Here is a 27,134-nt window from a genome sequence, read left to right as displayed (position 1 = left end):
GGGAAAATGCAGTTCAGTATGTGGCATGTCCCACTGGCGAAACATGAACCATCACAAATTGGTAGTTGTTTCACAAACTGGTTTTGTTTGTGAAGTGGTAGAATGGCCCCCCCTCCATGCTAGAGTGACCGAACTCACAAGGGATCTCCATCTGACTCTCCTCTACCTGCTCTCCAAGACTGGTTAGGATTGGATTTATGGGGTCTGAGTTACAGCCCATCAAAAAGGTGCCCCAGGAAAGTGTATAGAACAGATCCCGTGCAAGCTAGAGGCATCAAAGTCACAGGGGACCTCCCCCAGATGCTCCCCTACATGCCCTCCAAATTGTTGCTTTGAAGTTCTGCATACATTTTGATTGAGTGGAGACAGTCTGTCTGGCAATGTCTCTACTCATGAACTGGCACGAACCTCCACAAACAGCTTGAAAGTTCGTGGGAAGTTTGTGCAGGTTGACATGCCATGAACTTTTCTTCGTGAAGCACGAACCAGCCAAAATTCATCATAGAGAGCACTGATTCTCTATGTACAGGGCTTGTGGCTACTGGATCATACGTGGTCATTTAGGTATGATTCCACATTCCTGACTCATTTCTGCTGATATACCCCAAGTGACTGACTGCTCCCACAATGGTTTTTCTTTTCCCCAAAGAGGTAAAGATTCTTTGCATATGAGTAGCTGGGTGACCTTGGGTCAGTCACAGTTCTCTCAGAGCTGTTCTCTCAGCCCCACCTACCTCACAGGGTGTCTGTTGTGGGGAGAGGAAGGGAAGGTGATTGTAAGCCACTCTGAGTGAAGGGCAAGGTATAAATCCAACTCTTCTTTTTTTCTGCAAGTGTGTTGCCAGGCATATTATTAGAGCTAGCTCTCTGATAGTGCTGCAGTGCTGCTATACCATTGTAGACACGGGTATGGCAAATACTCCAAATAGGCACTTAAGTACGGAGAGCCGTGTGCGCAGCAGGTGGGCTGATGTACTTCCACTTGCCCATTTTACTTTGAAGGCTGGAAAATTTAATCTCCTATGAATAGTCATGCACAGGAAATTTGCCTGCTTCCCCAATCTTAATGCAGTTATCATCCCAGTGTCAATTAACTGAAAGTATTTTGAAGTCATCTTGAAAAATGACAGAATGTGCAACTACACCTCCTCCCAAACCCATCAGACGGCCAGAGCTGGAAAACCTGTAATCCTTGGATTAGGTTATATTATATAGAGAGTGACAAGTTACAGATATGGAACAAGTAAAGCAGCTGTGGCTCCTGAATGCAACATTGCACTCCAAACACATCTAAATCTGAGCATGGGTTTCTAATCACATACTATATGAAAGATAGTTAAAGGCACCTTGCTTTTTTTTTTTTTTGCATGGGGGAAGATTCTCATTAGTGCAACACAGATGTTTAGTGAAAAATATTAGGGGTGTGCAGCAAAAAAATGGTATTTTTCAGATCTGGATAAACTGGACCTGGAAAATATTGATAATCCTGTTTTCCTGGGTTCCAAATACAGGCACGATATTCAGATCCAAGTTTCTGATATTTTTCAGCTCCATTATTTCCTATGGGAAATCTTTTCAGGAGACTGGGAGTAGAAATCTTTTTGGATTTAGAGGAACATTTCACAATTTTGTGATATTGATGAGTCTTGTGTAAATCTACCCCTTTGACCAGAAATAACTATGGAGCCTTCTCAATTGTGTAGGCACACCTGTCAAATCCCTTCTCCAAAAAGGGCCACTTTGCAATTCCACTAGTGGCCCAGAAAAAACTTTTTCCTTCATCTGCTTCTGATGGCTACTAAAGTTGTCTTAGCTAGCTGTGGAAAACCTACTTTTAAGGGCCATTAAGGGCCATTAAGTACACTTAAGCTCCTTAATAATGGTTTCCACCAATTTACCCGGTATCGACGTTCCATTTTATTCTCAATCAGAAGTAAGTTCCATTTTATTCAATAGGGGTTATGCTCAGGAAAGTGTTCGTAGGAGTATAACCTATGTGAAAAATATTTGTCACAGATCAGCTTTCCAAAACAAATTGGCTGCTTCCAGATGTGAGCACTGTGGTTTATCATTATGGAATCAAGCATCCTCAGGCCCACATACTCTTTCCACTGCATGTGGCTTGGTAACAACAAATTTTGGTTTCTTTTCTTGCCTGCAAACCAGGGTTCTAAACTATGGTTTATGTTTGTAGGCAATGGAACAATCTGCAGTTTGCTGTTTCATCTAATTTGGATGAAACAATAGACTGTACTTTGCTGGGAACATGGAGATTTTACAGTTCCTGAGCCACAAGGGTGGGAGAAGGTGAGCGTGTGAACTTGAGGACTTCCAAGGCTTATTCCTGTAATGACAATTCTGGTTTGTTGTTCCATCTAAGCACATACCTATCCTGCATTTTTTTTACCTTAACAGACAAAAGTCATCACACGCACACATATATACACTCCATAGAGACAAGTGGGATCAAGAAACATGCTGGGTTTTTCCATTTTATTCTCAACCTATAGGTCAATATACCTTGGAAACAAAGGGAACAACCTAGTTTTAACCAGATGAAACCAGACGTGCAGTCCAATCCTATGTGTATTTAAGTAAAAATGACATATTTTCAAATAAGCACATATAGGATGGTTAACTTAAGACTGTTCAGCTTCTTCTGGATGTCACACCAGCCTATAACCAACTACACTCATTTAAAAGAAGAAGAAGAAAAGACATTCCCTTATGTCAGCTTCTCACAGTCAAGGGCACGATGCAAACCTGTGTAGGTGCGGGTTTCTTCTTTTCAAAGCTCAGCTTCCTCTCAAGAAAAGTTGTGTTGTTGCTTTCCTTAACAAAATTCAGACTGTACACCTCTTCCAGCACCTGATACTGAACTTCAGAGATATCTTGACAAGAGAGCTGAAAATATACAACAGGTTAGAAATGATGTACAGTCACAAACGGGAGAGCCAGTGGGGTGCAGTAGCCATGGCCTCTTGGAGACCCTGGTTCAATTGCCCCAGCTTGCTACAAAGCTTGCTGGGTGACCTTGGGTCAGTTACTGTTCCTTGGCCTAACCAACCCCACCTTCCAAGGGGAAAAATCCATCAGGGTGAACCATTATGCCTCTCTGAGCTCCTTGGAAACTACTTACAAAGACCAGCGAAGATTTTTTTTTAAATACTGCATTACTTCCGATAGTGAATTGGGCAGACCATAAAATGGAGCTGACACCTGTTTCCCTTATAGGGCCACACAATAAATAGAAACCTATCAGAAAAAGCCTTTCTCATTGTTTCTTCTCTGCACTGGGGATGGCTGCACCTGCTTTTAAGAACATAAGAGACGCCAATGTTGGATCAGGCCAAAGGCCCATCCAGTCCAACACTCTGTGTCACACAGTGGCTAGAAATACCAGGTGCCATCAGGAGGTCCACCAGTGGGGCCAGGACATTAGAAGCCCTCCCACTGTTGACCCCCCCCCCAAGCACCAAGAAGACAGAGCATCACTTGCCCCAGAGCCCCTATCTATACCTTGGGGCTAATAGCCACTGATGGACCTCTACTCCATATGCTTATCTAATTCCCTTTTGAAGCCATCCGTGCTTGTAGCCACCACCACTTCCTGTGGCAGTGAATTCCATGTGTTAATCACTCTTTGGGTGAAGAAGTACTTCCTTTTATCCATTCTAACCCGACCACTGTCACACACTGTCTCGACATTTTCAGTGAGTTATCCACTACAACTCCAAGATCTCTCTCTTGCTCAGTCTCTGCCAGTTCAGACCCCATCAATGTGTATTTATATTTAGGATTTTTGGCTCCAATGTGCATCACCTTGCACTTGGCCACATTGAACCCCATTTGCCATATTGCTGCCCACTTGCCCATCCTTGACAGATCCCTTTGAGTGCCTCATGATCCTCACTGGTTTTCATCACCCTGAACAACTTTGTATCATCTGCAAATTTAGCCGCAAATTTGAATAGTGAAGGAGACCTTCTAAAGACAAGCAGTTCTCATCCCTAGATTCTTGCATACTACTAGAATTCTTATGTGTTCAGGGAAAAAAATGTGGGTCCCAGTATCCCCTCATTGGTTGCCATATTTCTTTTGTTGTTTTCCTCTCTTTTTTAAGCCTGCACTGTGCATGAAACAAGAGCTAAGCTCCTCACCATTCTTAAAGAAGAGGAGGTGGGGAATCCATTGTTCGGTTGCATATATTAATTTATTTTAATATATGCATTCTGAAAATTGCCTATTACCTAGCAACAGTGCTGAGTCAAAGGAGGAAGAAAAGCATCCAGCCAGGTGGCTCAAAACCTGGTTGAGAAAGTATACAATTAATGCCACTAGAGAGTGCTGTAAACACACTGGAAAAGCTGAAATACACAAAAGAGGAACAAGCTGGGAGTGGAGTCACTTTCTGGAACAGCCATCAGGGACACACAGGATTGCAGCGTTAATGTAGTCCAGGTCAGATTAATGCGATGTTTGTATTTGAGTTCCTCGTGGAACAAATTAGCAAGACCAGTCTTCTGGTGGAGAGGCACGGTATTCAAACAGCCCTGTCTTTGAAAGAACACTTGACTTTCATAAATGCTGAAGATATATTAGTTTTAATCATGAAAACTAGACCTGGGCAGAAAGGCACACTCTAGGAATTTCCCAGATCTCTACTGTTATTACCACAGAATTTAGACAGTTCTAGGAGGTATAAACTGATATAGATCTAGGAACTGGATTAATCAAAACTCTTCAGACCACAGTCCAACACCTTACTCTTCTCTAAAGTCGGAGTTGTTCCCACAGGGTTCCCACAAGTTGTTTCATCCATGCAGTTAACTTCACTGCCATCTCACCGGACCATCCTCCTAAGATCATACTGTGAACCTTCTTGGTTTTCATTATGGCATGTATGCTTTTTAAAAATTGCTTTCTCTCTGTTTTACACAGACAGAGACAGACAGACAGATGCTGGCTCTTGGCTGGCAACCCCAGGGAGTTTCAGGGACTTGGAGACTCTGGAAACTACCATCCCACAACTCCACTTCCAGGTACGTACTAAGAAGTGATGTCATGGAGTCAAGCAATGCTCTAGGAATTTCCCAGATCTCTATGGTTATTACCACAGAGTTTAGACATTGCTAGGGTATCATGGAACACCAGTCACTTCCCCCTAAGCACTTCACAGTTTATGTACGCACACACCTGTGTTAATTTCTGGTGGAAAGCACTTCTGGTGGAAAGTAGGGCAGGAAAAACTTTGAGGAATGCACTGCCTAATGCAGGCTGTTGTGACACAATGGTTAGATCAAAGTTAAATATATTGTATGATTTATTGGATGTAATTCTCAGGAAGTTTGCCAGACAAGATTGTATACCCATGGACAAGGGCTTGTCTCCTTTAAGCCCTTGAAAATCACTTAGCTATCAGGCGCTTAAGGCTAATAAATACTCCCAGTATGGATGCAGCAAGGGTCTACTTACATGCCCAGGAGATTCTCCAGTGGAACAGACTTGCAGGGCTGATGCCATCAGATCTCTCAGGAGAATGATGAAGCTGCACAGGCAGTTTGTCACAATTTCCTTTGCTGCCTCATTGAACCTCTGAAGCTCCTCTACCAGCTGAGCATTGAGAGCTTCATACTCTTTTCTGGCCAGGTCCATCTCATCCCCTGCGGCCTTTTGGTGGTAGCCATGGTAGTCCAGCAGTTTGTCATAACGTTTTTGAATTAGTTTCTGAGGTCCTGGGAACAGGGCTTGCAATACCAACAGCGGAGTCAAAACCATCTTGTCCAGTTGGCTTGCCTTCATACACGTCCGGCAGGAAAAAAAATGAAAACAAGTGCTGAAGACAACTCACCAAACACTTATTCATTAAAATTAACAATTCTTCCTGAACCCAAATCATATGCATGAGAAAATAAAGATATAGCTAGCTTATTTCATAAGAACCATAAAAAAGAGCACTAATCGAACACATTTCACTCTAGACTTCTGTGTATCTTGTGTTGAATGAGTTAAAACTACTCAGAAACAAGCAGGTCCCTGCAGTAAATAGCAGCCACTTACATGTTAACTATCAGAAACAAGCAGGTCCCTGCAGTAAATAGAAGTCCCGCTTGGGTAAAGTTACATGTTAACTACTCTGGAAATAGACAGGAGTCTTCCTGCACCTTAAACGGTAAAAAATTTATTCCAACAAAAGCTTTTGTGAACCAAAGTCTACTGCTTCTGATGCTTTGAAGAAGTGGGATCTAGTCTATGAATGCTTATGCTGGAATGCAATTCTGTTAGTTTCTAAGGTACTGCAAGACTCCTGCGTATTATTTTGCGACAACAGACTAACAAGGCAGTCCCTATGAAAACTCTAGGAAACCAATGTGATTAGTTTCAAACATTAAGGTATCCAACCACCTATTGCGTGATTGAAACACTAACTTATGTCAGGCATGTCAGGTCGCCCTCCTGTTCTTCCCTTGTGGTTCTGAAAGAGTGGGCGTTTGATGTGCAATAAATCTGGACTCCTGGAAATTGTGCTTTTAAAAGCCAATTATTTTCTCCTTGCTAGATTTTGTTGTGGAACTTTATCCATATGCAACAGGAACACAGCATCTGCAAACATTCTGTCCTTGCAAAGCTGTAGATTTAAAGAACTCACAAATCTGTCATAGGGGTTTTCAGCATTCGTTGATGTGTTCAGAGAGCCAGAGTCCTCTCTCTCATGCAGAATATCCTGAAGGTCAGTGGCATTCTGAAAAGCTAGGTGCGTCGACTCCTGGAAGGAATTAAATGGGCAGGCTTGGAAAGTGAATCGTGAAAGAGATCTTACAAAATACCTGCTAATTTGTGCAAGAATACTCAGGACAGGCATACACTTAAGGAAACAAGCTGCTAGGCATGTCATTTATCCCCCGCCAATTACATGTCTCCTATTTTTTTATGTTTGTCAATGAATGGAATCCACAGTAAGTGAGCTAGAAGGTGACTTCACAAGCAGGGGAAAGGAAATGGTAGAACGGACTTGCTCCATATCACCTCGCAGGTGGAGAATCACACTTTTATAAAAGCCCATGAAGGTCCCTGAAAGTAACCCATTGCCCAGCAACAACTTTTTTTTTGTTTTGCTCGCAGGGATTTTGCTTTGCCAGCTCCCACTTGCAGCTCCAAAGCTAGTGTTATGGGGTCTGTCACGTTATTCTGCTGCATGCACGTAGATCAGACCTTCAATTCATAATCCTTTATTTTTTAAAAAAATGAACAAACTACTTGCCAGGAGTCGTATTGAGGCTAAAACCAGTGCATGATTTCATGGCTACTTTAGTCAGCTTTAGGCAGAAAAGGAAGTGGATTTGCCTGAGCAAAAATCCCCCTGACTCAAGACACTGTGGGTCATTCTGCTAAAAGAAAAAGCCCTAAACCACGATGACAACAAACTTCTTCACAGAAGCAGCTCTTGTGTCCTTTTCTTAACAGATAGGTGAACCTGTAGCTTTTCTTGAACACCGCTCTTTCATTCCAGGACCCATCCCAGTGAAACAGCAAGATTATTACATAAGGATACCAACCTCCAGGTGGGGTGTGGAGTTCTCCTGGGATTACAAATGATCTCCAGAAACGAGGGTCAGTCCCTCCGGAGGAAATGTCCACTTTAGCGGGTGAATTCTATGGCATCCACTCCTTGCTGAGTTCCATCTCCTTCACAGACTCTGCCTTCTGCAGGCACTGCTCCCAAATCTCCGAGAATTCCCCAAACCTGTGTCAGCAGCCCTACTCACCAGCCTTCAAGCAGGACACACAGAGTTCTTTCAGAATTATAGCTGATCTCCAGACTACAGAGATCTGTGTCCCTGGAGAAAAGGGCAGGTTTGGCCTGCAGACTTTACAGCATCACACGCCTACTGAGCTTCCTCCCCTCCCCTCCCCGCAAACCACCTCCAAATCTAGAGGAATCCCTCCACCTGGAGCTGTCAGCCCTACACTATGCAAAGTTACAAAGCCTCCCAGATCCTAGTCCAACATGCTAACTGCCACATCACACACATTTGGCTTAAAATCTTAAGTGCTTGCTTTTTGAGAGAAATGGCACTTTCCACTCCTGCAGACCCAACACAGCCACCCTCTCAAACTATCTAAAGAAGCATAATGGCAAAAAAAACCTCCATGAAGTTCCTCCAACAGTTACTTCCAAGCAAGCAGGTGTAGAATCTGGCTGCACAAGCTATGCACTTTCCCTTGTAAGTCAAGAGCTTTAAAATATCCCTCCCAAAGAGCTCAGACCAAGTTGCAGTGGAGCAGTTTCCTCCTTCACTTGGATGAAGAAGAAGAGAAGAAATTGGATTTATACCCTGCCCTTCACTACCCAAAGGAGTCTCAGAGTGGCTTCCAAACTCCTTTCCCTTCCTCTCCCCACAACAGCCACCCTGTGAGGTAGGTGGGGCTGAGAGAGCTCTGACAGAAACTGCTCTTTTTCAAGAATAGCTTTTATCAGAACTATGACTTGCCCAAGGTCATCCAGTAGGTGCAAGTGGAGGAGTGGGGAATCAAACCCGGTTCTCCCAGATTAGAGTCCACGCACTTAACCACTACACCAAACTGGCACGTAACCACTACACCAAACGTTTGCCAGTAACTTGTGAACTTGCTGCAGGACTGATGAATCACACTCACCTCCAGATGTTGTGAAGACAACGAAATATTCTTCACACAGAGTTTCACGGTCTTTTCTAAACTTCTAAACAATTTTTCTTCCTTGTTAAAAATTTCATCTTTAACCTTTGAAAAATGGGAACAATACAGTTAGGATGAAAGACCAATCTTTACTTGCAGACCCTTAACAGAGCTATGTAATGAAGGGTCTCCGTTAGGCTGGCCTCCTATCCCTTAATTCAAGGACCCGTGCCCTATTTAATATTACTTCTGCTTCTTCTTCCAGTTCTGCTGCTGCTGCTGTGTCATTGTAGGTTTGCAGGTTACAGATACACACCTGAACAGCATACTCAAGATTGCAACTGCACAGACATTTTGATGCAATAATTCAGAGCAAGAGGTGTCAGTTATCAGACACTGTCAAATAAACAAAATATTGCAAGAGTGCTAATGTTTTAAGCATGTTTTTATTTTAAGTTTAAAAAACCCTTTGTGTTTGTGTCCTTTATAAAGTTTATATCTCCGCTACCTGGCATGACATTTTATGACACGCATGGCCCCGCCCAACAAGGTCTCATTTATGTCAGATCCGGCCCTCATGACAAATGAGTTCAACACCCCTGTGGTAGTGGACTCGATGCTAGCTGTTTGACTGCAGACCAACACAGCTACCCTCTGAAACGATCTAAAAAAGCACAATGGCACAAAACCTCCATCTAGATCAAACATACAAAAGTTTGTGCCTCTTTATACAATACGGCCAGAAGAACAGCACAATCAATTATTATTCTCTCTCTCTCTCTCACACACACACACACACACACACACACAAATACAAAATCCTGCTAGTCTGATTGCTTGCTTAGAATATACATTCTAACAAACATAGTTCTAAAACTTTAATAACAAGTTTTGATAGTTCTTTACAAACAAACATATTAAAGATGCACCTAGTATTTATTTGGCGCTTGACATACATTACCACCAAAATCTTTACACCATCCAGTTTGGTGTCGTGGTTAAGTGCGCGGACTCTAATCTGGGAGAACTGGGTTGATTCCCCACCCCTCCACTTGCAGCTGCTATATGACCTTGAGGAAGCCATAGTTCTGTCAGAGCTGTTCTTGAAAAAGAGCAGTTTCTGTCAGAGCTCTCTCAGCCCCGCCTACCTCACAGGGTGTCTGTTGTGGGGAGGGGAAGGGAAAGGAGTTTACAAACCGCTCTGCGACTCCTTCGAGTAGTGAAGGGCGGGGTATAAATCCAATCTACTATTATTATTATTATTATTATTATTATTATTATTATTATTATTATTCCCATCTTTCAGAGGTGGGCTTGGGAATGACTAGTCAAAGGGCACCTTGTTGGCTGGGATGCTTGGGCTACTTCCAAGTGTAGTACATTCTCACATAGCCTTGGATGAAATATATACAGGCAATGTAGAGAAGCCAGCTCCAAGTTGAGAAATTCCTAGAGATGTGAGAGTGGAGCCTCAGCAGAGTATAATGTTATAGACTCCATCGTCCAAAGGATAAGACTATTATTGTTTCAGTGTCAGGTCTGTACTCGTCCTGATTTGTTCCAGGGGGAGGCTGGTGTTTTTGATTTGCTTGTGTGACTTTTTTTGTGTGTGCTGAAAAACAGACAGCCTTGAAAATGTCAAACCTGGTTTTCTTTTCTTACGTTGAAGAAATTACTGCAGATGTCAGAGACGGGAAATTATAAGCACTCTGAACCTCTAATTAATGGAAGGAAGGATGCTCATTCATACACAAACTGCATTGCTGCTGCTGCTGCTTTCTCCAAGTCCTTCTCCAGTATTTGAGCTTGAAAAGTGTTGACAAAAAGGAGCACCAAAAACAGAAAGGTCTCGCTGACAAACGAAAAACAACTCCGCTTCACAATTAAGAACGTTTTATTGCGGCAGGCATCAGGATTCTGAGTGCTGCTGGGGCACGCAGGGGCTGTGACCAGAATTTTTTAAGCATGTTAAACAATTCGCAAGAGTTAAGAAGGCAAGGGCATGGGGAGTGCTGTGACTCATTCCATCAGCTTTCTTTTGGGAACCTGAGAATGGTGCCCCCACCAGTCCCAAGTCTCCACAGTTCAGATACAAGGGTCCCTGCCACATGGCAGGAAAAAGGACGCTCGAACTGCGGCTAATGTGAACCGCAGCAAAGTTGAGACGGCGCGGCGGGATCTCACGGATCCCCCGAGCCGCGGCGCCGTCGCTCCCCGGCATGATCAGATGCCGGGGAGAAAGCGACGGTGGGGAGGGGAGCCTGGCGAACTGCGCATGCTCACACATGCGCAGTTCGGCCAGGAGCCGGGGATGCGCTGGCGCAAGGATGCGCCGGCAATCCCACGGTCAGCGTTGCTGCGGCATTTTGCACTTTTTTGGTGCGGAGCAGCGCTGGAAGGGCCGGATCAGGGATGGAGACGGTACGCTTCCCAGATGTTGCGGTGGGATCGCGCCCATTTGCTGCGCCCATTTGCTTCCATCCCGCTCCCGGCCCAAAAGGCCTCGTATGGACAGGACCAAGGACTGTTTTAGCCACCATGGTCACCATCATGGAATAAGGTTGCCAACCTTCAGGTGGTGGCTGGAGATCTCTTGGCATTGCATCTGATCTCAAACTGCTATTTTTGACTTTGGTTAAGATGTAACTGATCTCAAGGAGACAGAGATCAGTTCACCTGGAGAAAACAGCCTCTATGGCAGGGGTGTCAAACATAAGCCCTGGGGGCTGGAATCAGCCCATCCAGGGCTCTTATGTGGCCCACAAGCAACTAGTGCAAGGCAGGGAACAGGAGACTGTTGGGGGGGGGGAATGGGCAGGGCCCCTCTATTTCCGTGGCTTCAGCATGGCAGAATAACCTCATCTGCAGCAGTCAAACAGTATGGGAGCGTCTGCCCAGTGCTGCACCGCTGGCTCTCCAGTCCACCCATATGGGTTTTCCTTTGCACCCCCTTCCAGCCCATGGGGCCTTGTAGTGAGGATACAACAACGAGGAGCTTACCAGCTGCTGTCCTTTATACAGTTTATATATTCGGTACCTGGCATTACATTTTATGGTACACACGGCCTTGTCTGACAAAGTGACATTTATATCAGACCCGGTACTCATAACAAATGAGTTCAACATCTCTGCTTTATGGCATTATACTCCACTGAAGTCCCTCCCCTCCTCAAACCCCACCCTGCTCAGGCTCCGCCCCCAAAATCTCCAGGTATTCCCCAATCTGGACCTGGCAAGCTTAACCACAGAACTACCATGGAAACATTCTTAGTAGATTTTTGTCTATGACAGTGATCCCCAACATGACACTTGTGTTACCTGTAGATATATTTCCTGGTGTCCACTTCCTTTTCCCTAAAGGAAAGAGCCACTCTTGGCTTTTCTGCATCTCACTGGAGAAGGAGGTGCTTCAAAAGACCCCCAGGAGACATCCTAGGGTTTCTACTGGCCTAACAAGGGGAGAGGGGAGCTTGCCGGTGACATAATGACATCACTAGCGACATACTCCCTGTGTGGCAGAAGTGACATCAGCATGTTCCCAGCCTAGGTATCACTCAGGGTGATTTCTCACTAGCGCTGCTCCGGGCTCACTCTTCACTTTTGCCTCGATGGTAGGTGTCAATTTCACACAAGCTGCTGCGGGGCTGCATTTTGCCTCGCAGCTTCGTGCAATTTTCCCCGCCTCTACGCAATCCTGTTTTTTGAGACGCTGAACTGCAGGCTGTGGAAGCTCAGTAGTTCAGCAGTTCGAGACCCGGGTGCCGCATGATGGAGTGAGCTCCCGTCTCTAGTTCCAGCTCCTGCCAACCTAGCAGTTTGAAAGCAAGAAATTGCAAGTAGATAAATAGGTACCACTTCGGTGGGAAGGTAACAGCGTTCTGTGTGCCTTGGTGTTTAGTCATGCCGGCCACATGACCACGGAAACGTCTTCGGACAGCGCTGGCTCTTCGGCTTTGAAACGGAGATGAGCACCGCAACCCTAGAGTCGGATTTGACTGGCTTTCGAGCAAGGGAACCTATACCTTTACTATATATCATTATCTGGTTTCTGAAAATAAAAATATATTTTTAAAAGGTATATCATGACTAAAATAAACATTGTGTTACTATTACTCTTGTTATCTTTGTATTTACCTTTCTACTAAAATAACTACTATGAAAGTACAGGGGGTGCAATTGCACATTGCCTGGGGTGCAGAATTAGCTATTTATGGTTCTGCTCTACCTCCAATGCTGTAGCAACCTCCTCTGAAGTCTATAGATAGGAACCTGGTATAAGAACACATGACCTCACACGAGCACAAAGGACCTGTTCTTTTCCCTAATAGATGGGAAATACTCGGAGACATTATCTTTTCCCCCCATTCTGGGCTGCCAGTCAAATTAATTTTGACATTTGAAAGCACTTTGCCTAGAAGGCAAAATGCACTGCCCTTAATAATCGGCATATGAATACTGATGAAGTGTAGCAGGGTGAATCACATACAGAAAAGGATATTTGCCACAGCTATTATACCTGGGAGCAGCACACCCAATTTCACTTAAGTGCTGGTTCTGGGGGGATGCTACTCAGTGGTACCCTTTGGTTCAAAGTCACAGGGTTTTGACACAAAAGAAAGAATTAAAAGAACGTTTTGATCATACACTAGGTTGTCCTGATTTGATGCAAAGCAACAACAGAATAAGAAATCTGGCATATGAAGAATCTTCTTCCTAAAGATCAGCTGGTTCCTTTCTAGCCCACATGAAATTGAGAAACAGGCCAGACAGAGCATTCGAATTTCCCTGAAGCAAAAGCTGCAAAGGTGGGTTCTCTTCTCTCTGCCTTCCTCTCCCTGGTCATCCTATGAAGGAAGACTGCTGCATTAAGCCTGGGGAGACTTAGTTCAAATCCTCATTTGCTGTGAAGCTCACGGGGGCTATTTCCACATAAATATTTTGCTCCACACCTTGGCTTCCTTATTATACCTCAGTTTTCGGGAGCATCTGCCATGACATCATCCTCTATTCATCCCGTTTCTGTGCTTTCCTCTGCTTCGGTGAGATCTTTCCCAGACATTTTCTACAACCTTTTGGGAAAGAGCGGAATCTTAATCTAGGCACCCTTGCTTGAAAGGCTGGCCCAAATGTTTTTGGTCCGTAAGGTTTTTCTCCTTCCACTTTTTCTCTTTCTCCCAAGCTTCAGGGAAGCTGCCCCAACTCATTTCACCCTTACTAGGGCTGAGGAGATTGCTTGCCATGGTGCCATGCCTCCCAAAAGGGGCAGATCAAGAGGCAACCAACTCTAGAAAGGGGGGCTGGCCCACCTGTGACCCTACCCCCATACTGGAGGGCGGAAAGGAGCAGGTGTGTTACAGGCCACTCACTGGAATCAGGAGTAACACTCAGGGTTGCTGCTTGCCACAGCAGACCTCAGTGCTGTGGACAGGGCAGCAACAGGGCTGGTTTGGGCACACTCCACCTCTGACACCATAGGCATGCTCAATAGATGGGCCAGCCCTGTTTGAATACAATGTGGGTGGGAAGGTGTGCATTTTTGCAGGTCCTGCCGACGTCAGCGCCAGTATCTTTGCCTCACTCCCCATGCTAACCATTTCTCCCCTGTGGTGGTGCACGCTTTTTTTTAAAGTGGGAATTGCTAGACTGCTTTATAATGATCTGTTCCCATGATAGACTAATTCCAAGCTTTCATTTAAAAAACAAACAAACATTTTTGGCCCTTTTGTTGCAGAGTTATAATGGAAAAGGTATAGGCCAAACGCTTTTCCCTTTTAACCCCCTAACAAAAAGTGCTAGATACATTGAAAGGATGAAAGCTGGAAACTAGGACCTTGTCCTAACAGATTGCACAATAACAATACACCAATCCCTGATTTTTTTTAAAAATGCCCTCTGGTAGAAAAGGAGGAAACTGTAGCTTTGCAGGGCTGACACAAGGAAAACACAGAGGAAATTCCTATGTGCAATGCCAATTTGCAGCAGCAGTAAGAGCTACACTGAGAATCCTCTCTGTGTAGAAGTAGTTCACTTTGTTCAGTCATGTTCTCTCAGCCTAATCTACATCATCAGGACTGTTGTGAGGATAAAATGAGGAAGGGGGAAGGGGGGGGCCTTAAAAGTCTTAATAATAATGTTATTGTGCCTGTTCTTCTTCTCCATCACTGTCATAGTTCCCAAACTAGACACTGCAAGCACCCAACCTTGTCATCAGAACTAACAGCGCAAAATAAACACCTTTTAAACAAATGCAACTATTTTTGTTTCTTCCTGAGCATCGAGTTTAAGTTTCCTTGGGGAAGAACAAATAGCTCTCTGGCTGTGAGCCTTCTTGTTTATCTGGAGTACATTTATTCCAGCCTTTCTCCAAGGAGCTCAGGGCACTAGGAATGCCAAATCGGGCCGGGGGGCGGGGAAATCCCTGCTTTGGAGACCCGATTTCCGCCGCGGCGGAATTGGGCCCCAGGGGAACTCCGCCCCCGGCGTGCACGTCACTAGGAAGTGACATGGGCACGCCAGGCACGCTGGGGGCGGGGCCACAGCCATACAAGGGAAAACTCTATGGTTTTCCCTTGTATGGCCGTGGCCCCGCCCCCAGCGTGCCCAGCGTGCCTACGTCACTTCCGGGTGATGTGCACGCTGTGCGCGTGCGCAGTCACCCGACGCCGGCCGAGAGCCCCCCCCCCGCTCCCGGCGAAGACTGATTTGGCAACCCTACAGGACACCCTATGTCGTTTCCCCTTTTCCCTTTTATCCTCACAACCACCCTGTGAGATAAGTGCTAAGAAAGAATGACTGGCCCAAGGTTACCTAGTAGTAGTAGTAGTAGTTGTTTATTACAGCCTTTAGACCAGCATACAGTTTAGTCAAACATTATTTTCAATTTTTTTTTAATTTAAAAGCTTTTAAGGTGCTATTCCCGTAATTTGAAAATTAGTGCATAGAATTTAACAACTTGACATGTGGTTTTAGAATTATCATCAGATAAAAGCCAATGAAATCTTGCTTTATTTGTATTTACATGGCTGGGGATTATATTAAGTAACAGCAGGGCTTTTTTTGTAGAAAAAGCCCAGCAGGAACTCATTAGCATAATAGGCCACACCCAGCAACAAAAATTTATTAGCATATTAGGCCACACCCCTGACAGCACAGCCTATTAGCATATTAGGCCACACCCCTATGCCTTCCCTTGGCTTGCCCGAGCACCCCATGGCTGCGGGGAGCCCGGGCAAGCTGGACCTTGGACAGGCCAGGGAAGGCCTTCCAGGGGGTCCCCTTGCCCATCCGCCTCGGAGCCATAGGGGTCACTCTCCAGGCCTTCCCTCTGTAGCTACACACAGAAGTTTTGGCTGTAGTGGGCGTGGCCAACGCTGCAGCCAGCCGGAACTCTGTTCCTGTGCGTTCCTGCCCAAAAGTAGCCCTGAGTAACAGAGTAATAATTCCAAGACGTACCACCCTACAGAGTGGACAGCTAAAGGACATGTGCTCTACAGACTCAACCTCCCCAAGGGAACAAGAGCATAACCTTTCTGGATAGGGGGTTGTATTGTAACTGCCCTCAATAACCACGGAGGGGAGAGCAAAACACCTAGCTAGAGTAAACGCCCTTCTAAAACTATTCGCTCCCACCAAGGCCAGATATGTTGCCGGCTCAACAGCAAGTTTCACATCAGAGTTGGCACTTGAACCCAGGACTCCTCAATTCTAAGCAGTGACTATTAAGCCACACCAGCTTTTTACAGATGCTATAGGACAAAATACTGGACAGCTCAATACCTGAGGTTCTCCGCCGGTCAGGATTTTCAAGTGACTAGTGACTCTCTTGGACTTTTTACTAATGGAGTGAATATTCAGCCTCGAAAATTTCTCTTTCAGCGATTCATCTTCATCAATCTTCTTGTACTTCAGGACTGCAATTATACAAATAATGTCAACGCTAACAATTTGCATTTACTGGGCTCCAGTCCAGCCCTACTTTCGAATGAAGCCGTGTGAGACCAGAGAGCGGCACAGAGGTTATTTTCTGTACTCGGGGAAATAAGAGAGATGATGGAAATCCTTACGACCATATAAGCTTTTAAAAATCCATCTCTCTAATTGCTCCTCTTGTTTGCAGTCCTACCACTGATGCTATTTATTGCGGAATGCATAATCCTATGCCCTATAATAATTTCCTTGCCTTTGCTATCTAAATCCCTGGCAAGTCTGCTAGGGAGAAGCTCAAAAATAACAAGAGAAATGCCTCCTTGTATGACGTGCCTTAAGAAAATGTAAGCAGCACTTTGAGTATTTCAGGCCTCTTATCACTAGTTGGATGGAAAGTTAGCACTTCGTATTAAAACTTCTGCCCTTGTGGTGTGTTGACAAACCATGCAGGGGATGCCTGGCCATGGGAAATGCGTCACTTACATGACTTGTCAGCATCCAAGAAGTTGAACCGTGTGAGTGGATACCCAGCCATGAAGTGGCAACAACCACACTAAAAAGGCATGAGAATAGGCCTAGTCCATGAAAGGTTGCCTCCACATAAGGATGGTTCCACATTCTGGTTTCATTCCTGATGTGTATTCAGAGGCATTTGCAGCAACAATGGCACTTCCACATGGAGTTGTTCACTACAGTATCCCCTTAGTCTGGTTCACATGTTACAGTGAATGCACTTACAAACTACATGCACACCTGTTTGTAAGAAAGAGTCAGCTCATGTTCACTTTACAAATGAGCCCAGGGATCAGTACCTGGATAAACGTCCAGTTTTAAGCACACTAGCTGTACATGCGTTGAATGTAAAATGAAGATTACTCAACACATGTATAAAGAACAGTCAAGTCTACCCTGTACAAGGACTATGCACGCTTTCACTGTAATTTATAAACAGGGCTCGTGTCTGGAGTGTTTATTGCCTGCTAGGGTTTTTTTTTTGGTTTTTTCAAAAATTGATGGTAGCTAATATATTGCTAGGGGCTGCAGTGGCTCAAAGGTTAAGACTCTGAGCTGCAGACTGGAAGGTCAAGACCAGAGTGCCATGTGATGGAGTGAGCTCCCATCTCTAGTTCCAGCTCCTGCCAACCTAGAAGTTTGAAAGCAAGAAATTGCAAGTAGATAAACAGGTACCTCTTCGGTGGGAAGGTAACAGCATTCCGTGCACCTTGGTGTTTACTCATGCTGGCCACATGACCACAGAAACGTCTTCAGACAGCGCTGGCTCTTCGGCTTGGAAATGGAGATGAGCACCACCCCCTAGAGTCAGATTCGACTAGCTTTTAAGCAAGGGAAACCTACACCTTTACCTTTTACCTAATATATTGCTATAGTTCCAGCCGTGTTGCTATCCTTTCTCCTTCTTAATTAAATCAAAACAACCGTTGACTTTATAACTTTAGCTTGTTATTTAGTTTCACTTTGAATATCTTAAAGCATCTGCATCATGTTACATGTTAAGTTGCTGTTCAGCCTGTATCTATAAATTTGAAATCTAGCTTCCTTTCCAATGTATTTGACAAAGTGTGCATGCACATGAAAGCTCATACCTTGAAAAAACCTTTTTTGGTCTTAAAGGTGCCACTGGACTCTAAATTTGTTATATTGCTATAGCGTATGAATGCTACAGAGATATACCAACCACTACTAAAAATATAGCTGGCAAAATTATTAATAGTAATGTTTTAATGAATTGTTTTAATTAATAATGCAGTTATGTTGTATGCCATGGATGCCATGTTGTGAGCCGCCCTGAGCCTGCTTGCTGGGTAGGGCAGGAGAAAAATCCCAAAATAAATAAATACACATACAAACAAATATAACCCATTGTCTCTCTCTGACCTAAATCCTTCCTTCTTTTAAGTTCATTGATGTTCATATTCATGTCTTTCACGGCCACCAGTGCCTCTTGCAGAGCTCTGTGGTCTGGGTGGGACATGGGTGTCGAATTCAGAAGCTCACACAGCAACAAAGGATACTTCATCACACGCTGTATCGGTTTGATCATCAGAGATCCCATGTCCAGTAGGTTTGGTTTCCCCCTGCCATTTAAACAAGCAAACAAATTAGTTCCTGAAAATGAAGTAAAGAATGACTTTATTTCTGTTTCATTGCCCTTCTCACCACAAATCCACATAAATAAATGTGATTCCATGTACTTACCAATGTGGTTGGTGAAAGTATGTGCACTCTGGAAGAACGTGCAACTAGTCTGAAGGGTCATTATATGTTAATGCTGCACTATACTGTCTATTGTTTCATGAGCTATGTAATTAATGCCTCCTGCTATTTGATGTCATGGGCAGTACAGTCCTATGTATTTATTGGGGAGAACCAACAGAGATGCTTCTTCTTCCTGGACACTGATGGGGGAAACTATTTTTCCCTCACCACTTCTCCCAGAGTCCCATCTCTCTCTTTAATATTTTTTTTATTATAAGGGGTACCAAAAAAAAGAAGGAATAGGGAAAAACCGAAAGAAAATATAATTACCAAAAAACCTAGTGTGAAGGCAGTTTTACAGAAATTAAGAACATTTCATTAAATATATATATATATATATATATGTAAAAACAGTATACAGTATAATAGCTTAACAAATGTTTAACAAAATATATATGGTGTAATGGCATAAGGATAAAGCTTAAAATATATATGAACTATTAACTTTAAAAATCTGTATAATGACCTACTCATTCTAACAATTTCTCATACAATATTTTCATTTTATCTTATCAATCTTATCTATTATCTAGTACAGTATAACACAGATAACACAGAGTATAACATAGATAACACAGAAATTTGTATAAGATTTCATACAACTGTTATAATAAATAACAGTTTGTTATAATAAACAACACATACTACTCTTTTCATTTCACACTTCTCCTATCTCAATTTCTTTTTGGCAGTGTGCATGCCTAATGAAGTCTATGAGGGACACTGGATAAAAATGAGGGACATAGACTCGAGCACTGGCAGGTGTCACCCCCCCCCCCATTATATTGAAGTTCCGTGCAAGAGGAACTTACATGTGAAGAACCTGAGTTGTAGTTTGTGGTTTGGCTCATTTTCTTGAGTCATCTATTTTTATTCTACATATTTTACTGCTATTAAGTATTTTTATTATTGTTATTGTTATTAAGTACTATGATTATTTTTTATCTTGCCCATCTACAAGGAACTTAAGGCAGCATGCATAATTCGCCCTCCTCTATTTTCACAACAACTCTGTGAGGTAAATTTGGCTGACAAGCAATGAACCACACTCATGGCAAAGACGGGATTTGAACCTGGACATTACAAAGAGTCTGATATTCTTACCACTGCTGTGCATGAAGGCCTGATATGATATTGGGGTGGTATTGGTGGGGGGGTGTTAAGCAAATGCAGCTCTACAAATTATATGAGCAGCTTCCTTTTGTGTGGGCTCTGTCCCTGGGTCCCATTTTTAGGCCCTGCCCAGATACCAGAATATTTTTCCAGGAGTTGGTAACCCTACTTCTGTTCCTTGTTGAATCATTATTTATGCAGCTTTCCTGAATTCTTAAAAACCTTAAAACTGTTGTTGCTTTCCACGAACTTTGCTCCCCCCCCCCCCAATGTATCTCTTTAAAAGCTGTTTCATGAACGGGGCGAGGGAGATTTTATTCCGCAATCACCCTTTAGATACCTGCCTAAGTGATAAACAGCTCTCTGCTTGCATATCCGTGTGACACAGTTTAGCAATATGATCTGAAAGATAGCAGGCTGGCTAGCAGATAATGACTCCCAGGGGCGTGCCAATGCTACCAAGTTCAACCCATCTAATTCTGCCCAGTCAGATTACCCAGCGATAACTGTTCTCCTTAGATTAGTTGCTATTTTAACACACATCTTTTAGCATTACCCAGTAGCCCCTAAGAGAGAGAGTGGCCTCCATGTGTCCGTTAAAACAGATGCAAAATAACTTGTGACATCCGTGGTGCCTTAAATAAAGCTGATAATTCATTCGCGATGCTTCTTCAGCCACACCAGTTCCTCACAAATTTTGCCAAAATTCTAGGGCCATACGTAGCTACAATAGTCTCTTTGCATATCACGGCTGTTCCTCTTTGCTCAAATTAATGAAGCTGGCTTAGCGCTAACAGTATCCATTCCCTCAGCAGATGGCAGGCAACAGAATGGAGTCATAGACAGAATAACAGCACGCGCTCACACACACAAAAGTCAACCCAGCTGCAAGCTGATATCAGTCCCATGCATTTTCAGTGAGCTCTTCGAAGAAAGGCAGGGCACAAATGTAGGACAAATATTGCTTGTTCACAAAACAAAATCTAATCAGTACATTCATCTGTCCATTCATTTTTGCACCCATCCTTCCTCCAATAATCTCAGTTATTTGTGGCTCTTCCCTCTAGAGTTGCCAGCCTCCAGGTGGTGGCTGGAGATCTGCCACTATTACAACTGATCTCCAGGCAACAGAGATCAGTTCGCCTGGAGAAAATGGCTGCTTTGGGAGGTGGACTCTATGGCCTTATACCCCATTGAAGTCCCTATCCTCCCTGAGTCCCGCCCTCCTTTGGATCCAGCCCCAAAATCTCTAGTTTTTCCCCAGAGCTGGCAATACTAGTTCCCTCCCATGTTTTATCCCAACAACAACCCCCGTGAGGCAAATCAGGCTGAAAGAGAATGACTGATCCAAAGTCAGCCAGGAAACTTCATGTCCAAGTAGACATTTGTAAAGGTAAAAGGTAAAGGTTCCCTTGCTCAAAAGCCAGTCGAATAAGACTCTAGGGTTGCGGTGCTCATCTCCGTTTCAAAGCCGAAGAGCCAGCGCTGTCCAAAGACGTTTCCCTGGTCATGTGGCCGGCATGACTAAACACCAAGGCGCACGGAACGCTGTTACCTTCCCACCGAAGTGGTACCTGTTTATCTACTTGCAATTTCTTGCTTTCGAACTGCTAGGTTGGCAAGAGCTGGAACTAGAGATGGGAGCTCACTCCGTCGCACCCGGGTCTCAAACTGCTGACCCACTGACCTTCCACAGCCTGCAGTTCAGCGTCTTAACCACTTGAGCCACCGAGGTGCTAATTCAACCATAACACCACACTGGCTGAAATATTATTTGATATCTTCTCTTTATATGGCTCTCTATGATTCCATCCACCTACCCACACTTGTATCTGCATACAAACATGCTGAAGTAGACACCCCTTTCACTGCTCTCCTAGCAGTACAGTCCTGAACATAATTACACCATTCTAGGCCCATTGACTTTGGTTGGGTGTAACTCTGCCCAGGATTGCAAAACAAAAGGCTCAAATAGCCAGCCAGCAAAATCCACAGCTATAAGTCCCACTTGAGAGCCAGTGTGATACAGTGGTTAAAGACCCAGAATTTAACAACCCCCCCCCCAATCAGCTATAGAGCTATAGAGCTTACTAATTTCTCTCTCAGTGATGCTATCTGGACAAAAGAAAGAAAGAGAGGACCAGGTGTGCTTCTTGAAGCTCTTTGAAGGAAGGCTATGATACAAAGGTACAGCATTAATGTATAGAAGCCAACAGGGGACTGAAAGATGACTTAAGGACATACTTAGGGCTGCCAGGTCCCTCAGAGCAGCCGGTGAGGGATGAGGGGCACACTTACCAGGAACAGGGAAGAACACCAGAAATTAATGCAACGTGCCTACGTAAACCCAAAAGCAGCCCCATAGCCAGGAAGTTCAGGGGAGGCTTTGGACTTGGGGGGCATCGTGTCCCCCCCACATATGGTGACATCACTAGTGACATCACCACGAGTGACTCTCCTTCCCCCTCTCCATTCAGACAGGGAGAAGGAGAGCTGAAGTGGAGGCAGCCAGGCGCAAGTTGAGCTGCTCAAGCTTTCCTCCTCCCCCAGGCGCCTCACTGCGTCTGCACCAGCCAGTGAGCCTCCGAGAGCCTTGGATGAGCTGATGAGCTGACGCGCTGGCTGACGAAGACAGAGTGAGGTGCTTGGGTGGGCCATTAGAGAGGCTCTCAGAAAGCTGACAGCCTGGCTGAAGAAGGGTGGGGGTGGAGAGTGGAAAGCTTGTGCTGCGGTGGGGTGGTGGGGCTCCATCCTAATTGCAGGGGGGCTTAGCCTCTAAAGGAGCTGCGGTGGCTCAAGTGGTTAAGACACTGAACTGCAGGCTGTGGAAGGTCAGTAGTTCAGCAGTTCGAGACCTGAGTGTGCCGCATGACGGAGTGAGCTCCCATCTCTAGTTTCAGCTCCTGCCAACCTAGCAGTTCGAAAGCAAGAAATTGCAAGTAGATAAATAGGTACCACTTCGGTGGGAAGGTAACAGCGTTCCGTGCACCTCGGTATTTAGTCATGCCGGCCACATGACCACGGAAACGTCTTCGGAGAGCGCTGGCTCTTCGGCTTTGAAACGGAGATGAGCACCGCAACCCTAGAGTCGGATTCGACTGGCTTTCGAGCAAGGGAACCTTTACCTTTACCTTAGCCCCTAAAGCCCCTCCGCTAGCTATGGCCCTGCCTGGAAGTTATGTAGGTACATCAGGGGGCATTGGGAGGGCGACACTCTGGCTTTTGGGCAAAGACCCTTTGGTAGAATTAGACCCTCATCCCACGGGGGGGGGGTGGCATCCCTATGCATAACAGACCTTACATGTAGAAACACAGTATGTCAGGGAGCAGGACAGGCATAGAACATCCTGGTACCTAGCTCTCTGGGTGTGAAAGGAGAAATCAATCACGCATTCTCACTAGGGATGCTAGCCTATATAAATATTTATGTCAGTCACCTTGGGATCAAAATGCTAAATGGCAAGATTTAAATGTTATACACACACTTGTCTATTCTTTTACAGATATTTTACATTTCCTCACTTTTTGATACATGGCCATCATCAAAGCGTAGCTCTCTAGTGCATTATCCCAGTTTGGGAAACAACTCTCTATCTGGGGACCACTACTACAACATACTTAGCATCATGGGCATTCAGTTCGGCACTGGATCAAGCATTAACCAGGCAATCTGTCTAGCCAGCTTAAGAGAACCACCTGTTCATAATAAAGCACAGTCCCTGCTTATACCGAAATGCAAAACTATCCCCAGAGGTTTCATTGCAGGCACACAGCTTTTTGTGACTGTTAAATTTTTTCCACAGGGTCTCATAGGTGGCATTTATTCTGCTAATCAGCAGCACACCGTCTTTGCTATAAATTCTGGGCTCGGCATAGGGCTTAGAGAGAGGGTTACTATAAAGCTGGAATACCTAGTAGACAGGTATCTCCCAAGCAGGCATCTACAGGCTGAAATCCTTAAGATTTCAAAGAACCGGGGCTATTATTGTGCTTAGACCTTGCACAGTGAAAGGTTTCATGCATCTCGTCTTCAGTCACCGCAGGCCCACCTATAAGCTGGCCCATGAAAAGTAATTGCTTATGAATTATTGACCAATTTGCATTCTGTGTACCACTCACAGTTTATGGCATCTATTTTTGAAGGTGATAAGTGCACATTAATTTGTGGAAATGCAGAGTAAGCTGTTGTGATGTATCTATGCTACACACACACACACACAAGCTTTCCATCTCCCATTCACACAAAAGCCCAGATCTTCAATACTGCTTAAGCTTCACAGAAATCATTTTAACTCAGAATGTCAGGATCTTTGACAGATTCTCCTCCCATTTTTTTTGATGTATCAGGGTCTCTAGGATATCCCAAAGAAAAATTCCCCTCTAGAATCCTTCCATTACAAAGGCACAGCCCCAGAATGGGGTTGTCAAAAACCTGGAGAAAATAATGCCTTGCCCCTTTAACAGAGGCTTAATGCATGGAAGTGGGCAGTTGAAGATTTCCATGGCGCCATAAGAACCAGAGCGGAGGATCCCCTGAGTTTGAGGGCTTCTGCCTGCTGCCAGCCAGCGGGGGGAAGTCCCACCCTCAATGGCCACAACCCAGCGCAATGTCCCCAAAATGATGACATCACACAAAAGTGACATAATCAAACCGGGGACATTGCGCTCTGGTATTTTGGGCAAAACTCTATGGTAACTTTATGGCAAGGATTTGTTGTTGTTGTTTTTTAAGTAAGACTCTAGCCTGAGGTCCCCAACCTTTTAGAGACCACGGGCACCTTTGGAATTTTGACACAGTGTGCTGGGCAAAGCCACAAAATGGCTGCCATGTAGGGCTGCCAAGTCCCCCCAGGGGTGGGGAACCCCCTGCCCCAGAGGCCCGTTCCCCACCGCCAGCGGATCGGGCCCCGGGGGACCCTCGTCCCGACATGCGCGTCACCAGGAAGTGACGTTAGGACGCTGAGCACGCTGGGGGTGGGGCCACGACCATCGGAGGGAAAACTCTATGGTTTTTCCTCCGAGGGTCGTGGCCCCGCCCCCAGCGTGCCCGGCGTCCTAACATCACTTCCGGGTGACGTGCGTGTGGCTCCAGTCGCCGCCCAGGAGTCCCCCACTGTGGCGACTGCAACGACTTGGCAACCCTACTGCCACGGGAGGCAGAGCCAACCATAATTTGGCTCCCACAGCGTACTTTCAGTCACACAGTGAAGATCCTGGGGTGGCAGTTGCTTCCGAATCAACACGTAAAAAAAAATCTGCACAGCCAATCAAATCTCCAAAGGCCAATCAGAAACTTTCCTTGGGCAAAAGCCCCACCAGGCCCTGCCCACTGTCGAAAAACACTTGGTGGGTGCCTGAAAAGGTGTCGGCGGGCACCATAGCACCCACGGGCACCACGTTGGGATCCCTTGCTCTCGTCCGTTCCGTTGCCAGAACATAAGGGAAAAGGCCTCTCTCTACATTAGAGAGGCAGTAGAGACTTAAGTCTTTTTAAAATTAAAGGTGAGAATCCAGAAAACCTATTCAACATATTGTTAGATTTTTTTAAAAAATTGCAAAAGCCCCAGTGGCCCAGGGGAGGGGGTTGGCTCCTGCTGCAGAACTGGAACTACAGGTCCTATGGAAGCCCTGTTGCTGCTGCTGCTGCGCTATATCAGCAGCTGCAGCAGCAACAGGGAAACCACACAAACCTGTCCCTGTTTGGAAACCACCAGATATGTAAAGTTTAAATTTCTGTCAATACCATTTAGGGTTGCCTGGTTCCCCCTGGTCACCAGCCAGATCCAGGCTGGGAAACCCCTGGAGATTTCCACGGGGGGTGCCTGGGGAAGGCAGGGACCTCAGAGGGGTTCAATGGCATAGAGTCCACCATCCAAAGCATCCATTTTCTCCAGGGGGACACGTCTCTGTAGTCTGGAAATAAGCTGTAATTCCAGGCAATACCCAGGCCACACCTGGAGGCTGGCACACCTATGTACCAGCTCAAGTATACCTATATGTCTGTTATTGGAACAGGTTGATTGGTTTAGTAAGGTAAAACTCTGCCTGAACATTTTCAGACACCATTCTAATTGTGAGGATTTTATTTTAATAGATCTTTTATATTATTACTATTATTATTTATTAGTATTTTCATTTTAAATCCCACTGAGACTCAAGGCAGGATATTAGCATGATTAAAAAAACCCTTTTCAGTCAATCAGTAAGTGGATTGAATACGATAACATTTGAGATTTTCCTTTCCGTTTCTTTAAAAAGAGAGATAGTACATACCCTTCTTCATATATCTTTCTGCAAAGAAGAAAAAAAACAGGTGTTAGCCACCCTCCAAAGAAAGTACATTCATCTATTTATTATACAGATTTATATCCCACTACGGCAGCTTACAATAATTCAATTAAAATAAGCACTATATCAATAAGATTCAATAGAACCATAAAACACAAAGCAGCCACAAACACCCAGCTGCCAGATAGCTTTTAAAAATCCAGTAATAATAGCCAGGGCCCATCATCAAAAATAGAATAAAATTTTCATACATACTTTAATTCTCTGCTCTTATGACTACAGTCCTGAGCATTAACAATTCAGCATAACAACAACAGAACAGTGATAATAATAATTATAACAGTGAGCACACCTATAACAGGTAAAACATCAGATTATCCAGATCTAACTATCTATTAGATTTAATTTTATAAGAGTAGTATCATGGTCGCTTCTGGCCAAGAGGGTCTGATTCCATAACTTACAGTGGGCTGGAAGACCAGCCAAGCCCTTTAGGAAGGGAGAAACAAGCATGGTTCTATACCTATGAAATTCTGGACAGTACAATAAGCAGGGTACCAGAGTGTCATGACCCCCTGTGTCATGACTACAGAATCTTTCAACTAATGGAATCCTCTCAAAGCAGCCTAAATGTTCTGCCATTGGAACTGAGTTACGTTGAGCCAAGATAAAGGCTTATCAATATGCAGGAAAAATCTTCATACAATAGTCAATCCAGGATTGCCAGTTGCCCAGAAAAAAATGTTCTACACCTTTAGTACAGGTACAAGGGGTGGCCCCGCGATACTCGCGGGGGGGTGGACCCGCGATACTCGCGGGGGGGGGAGGGAGGCAGAGGAGGAAGCAGGAGGAGGAGGTAAGTACCCCCCCAT

The 27,134-nt window shown here is 44.8% G+C and overlaps 1 protein-coding gene across 1 annotated transcript in view; it reads right to left on the bottom strand.

Annotated features, from left to right (window-relative positions):
* ARHGEF38 (Rho guanine nucleotide exchange factor 38) overlaps window positions 1-27,134 on the bottom strand; it is a 70,065-nt gene that overhangs the window by 5,825 nt on the left and 37,106 nt on the right. Inside the window, exons 5-11 of the mRNA XM_015429210.1 lie at window positions 26,248-26,265; window positions 18,481-18,680; window positions 16,435-16,568; window positions 8,659-8,763; window positions 6,650-6,766; window positions 5,476-5,796; window positions 2,764-2,904 (exon numbers count right to left, since the gene is read on the bottom strand). Of these exons, the coding sequence (XP_015284696.1) occupies window positions 2,764-2,904; window positions 5,476-5,796; window positions 6,650-6,766; window positions 8,659-8,763; window positions 16,435-16,568; window positions 18,481-18,680; window positions 26,248-26,265 (1,036 nt within the window). The remainder of the gene's footprint in view (window positions 1-2,763; window positions 2,905-5,475; window positions 5,797-6,649; window positions 6,767-8,658; window positions 8,764-16,434; window positions 16,569-18,480; window positions 18,681-26,247; window positions 26,266-27,134) is intronic.

Source organism: Gekko japonicus, unplaced genomic scaffold (genome assembly GCF_001447785.1).
Source record: "Gekko japonicus isolate JY-2015 unplaced genomic scaffold, Gekko_japonicus_V1.1 scaffold2981, whole genome shotgun sequence".
Lineage (NCBI taxonomy): Eukaryota > Metazoa > Chordata > Lepidosauria > Squamata > Gekkonidae > Gekko > Gekko japonicus.
The sequence above is the reverse complement of the archived record's forward strand: the minus strand, read 5'-3'. Positions and strand labels throughout refer to the sequence as shown.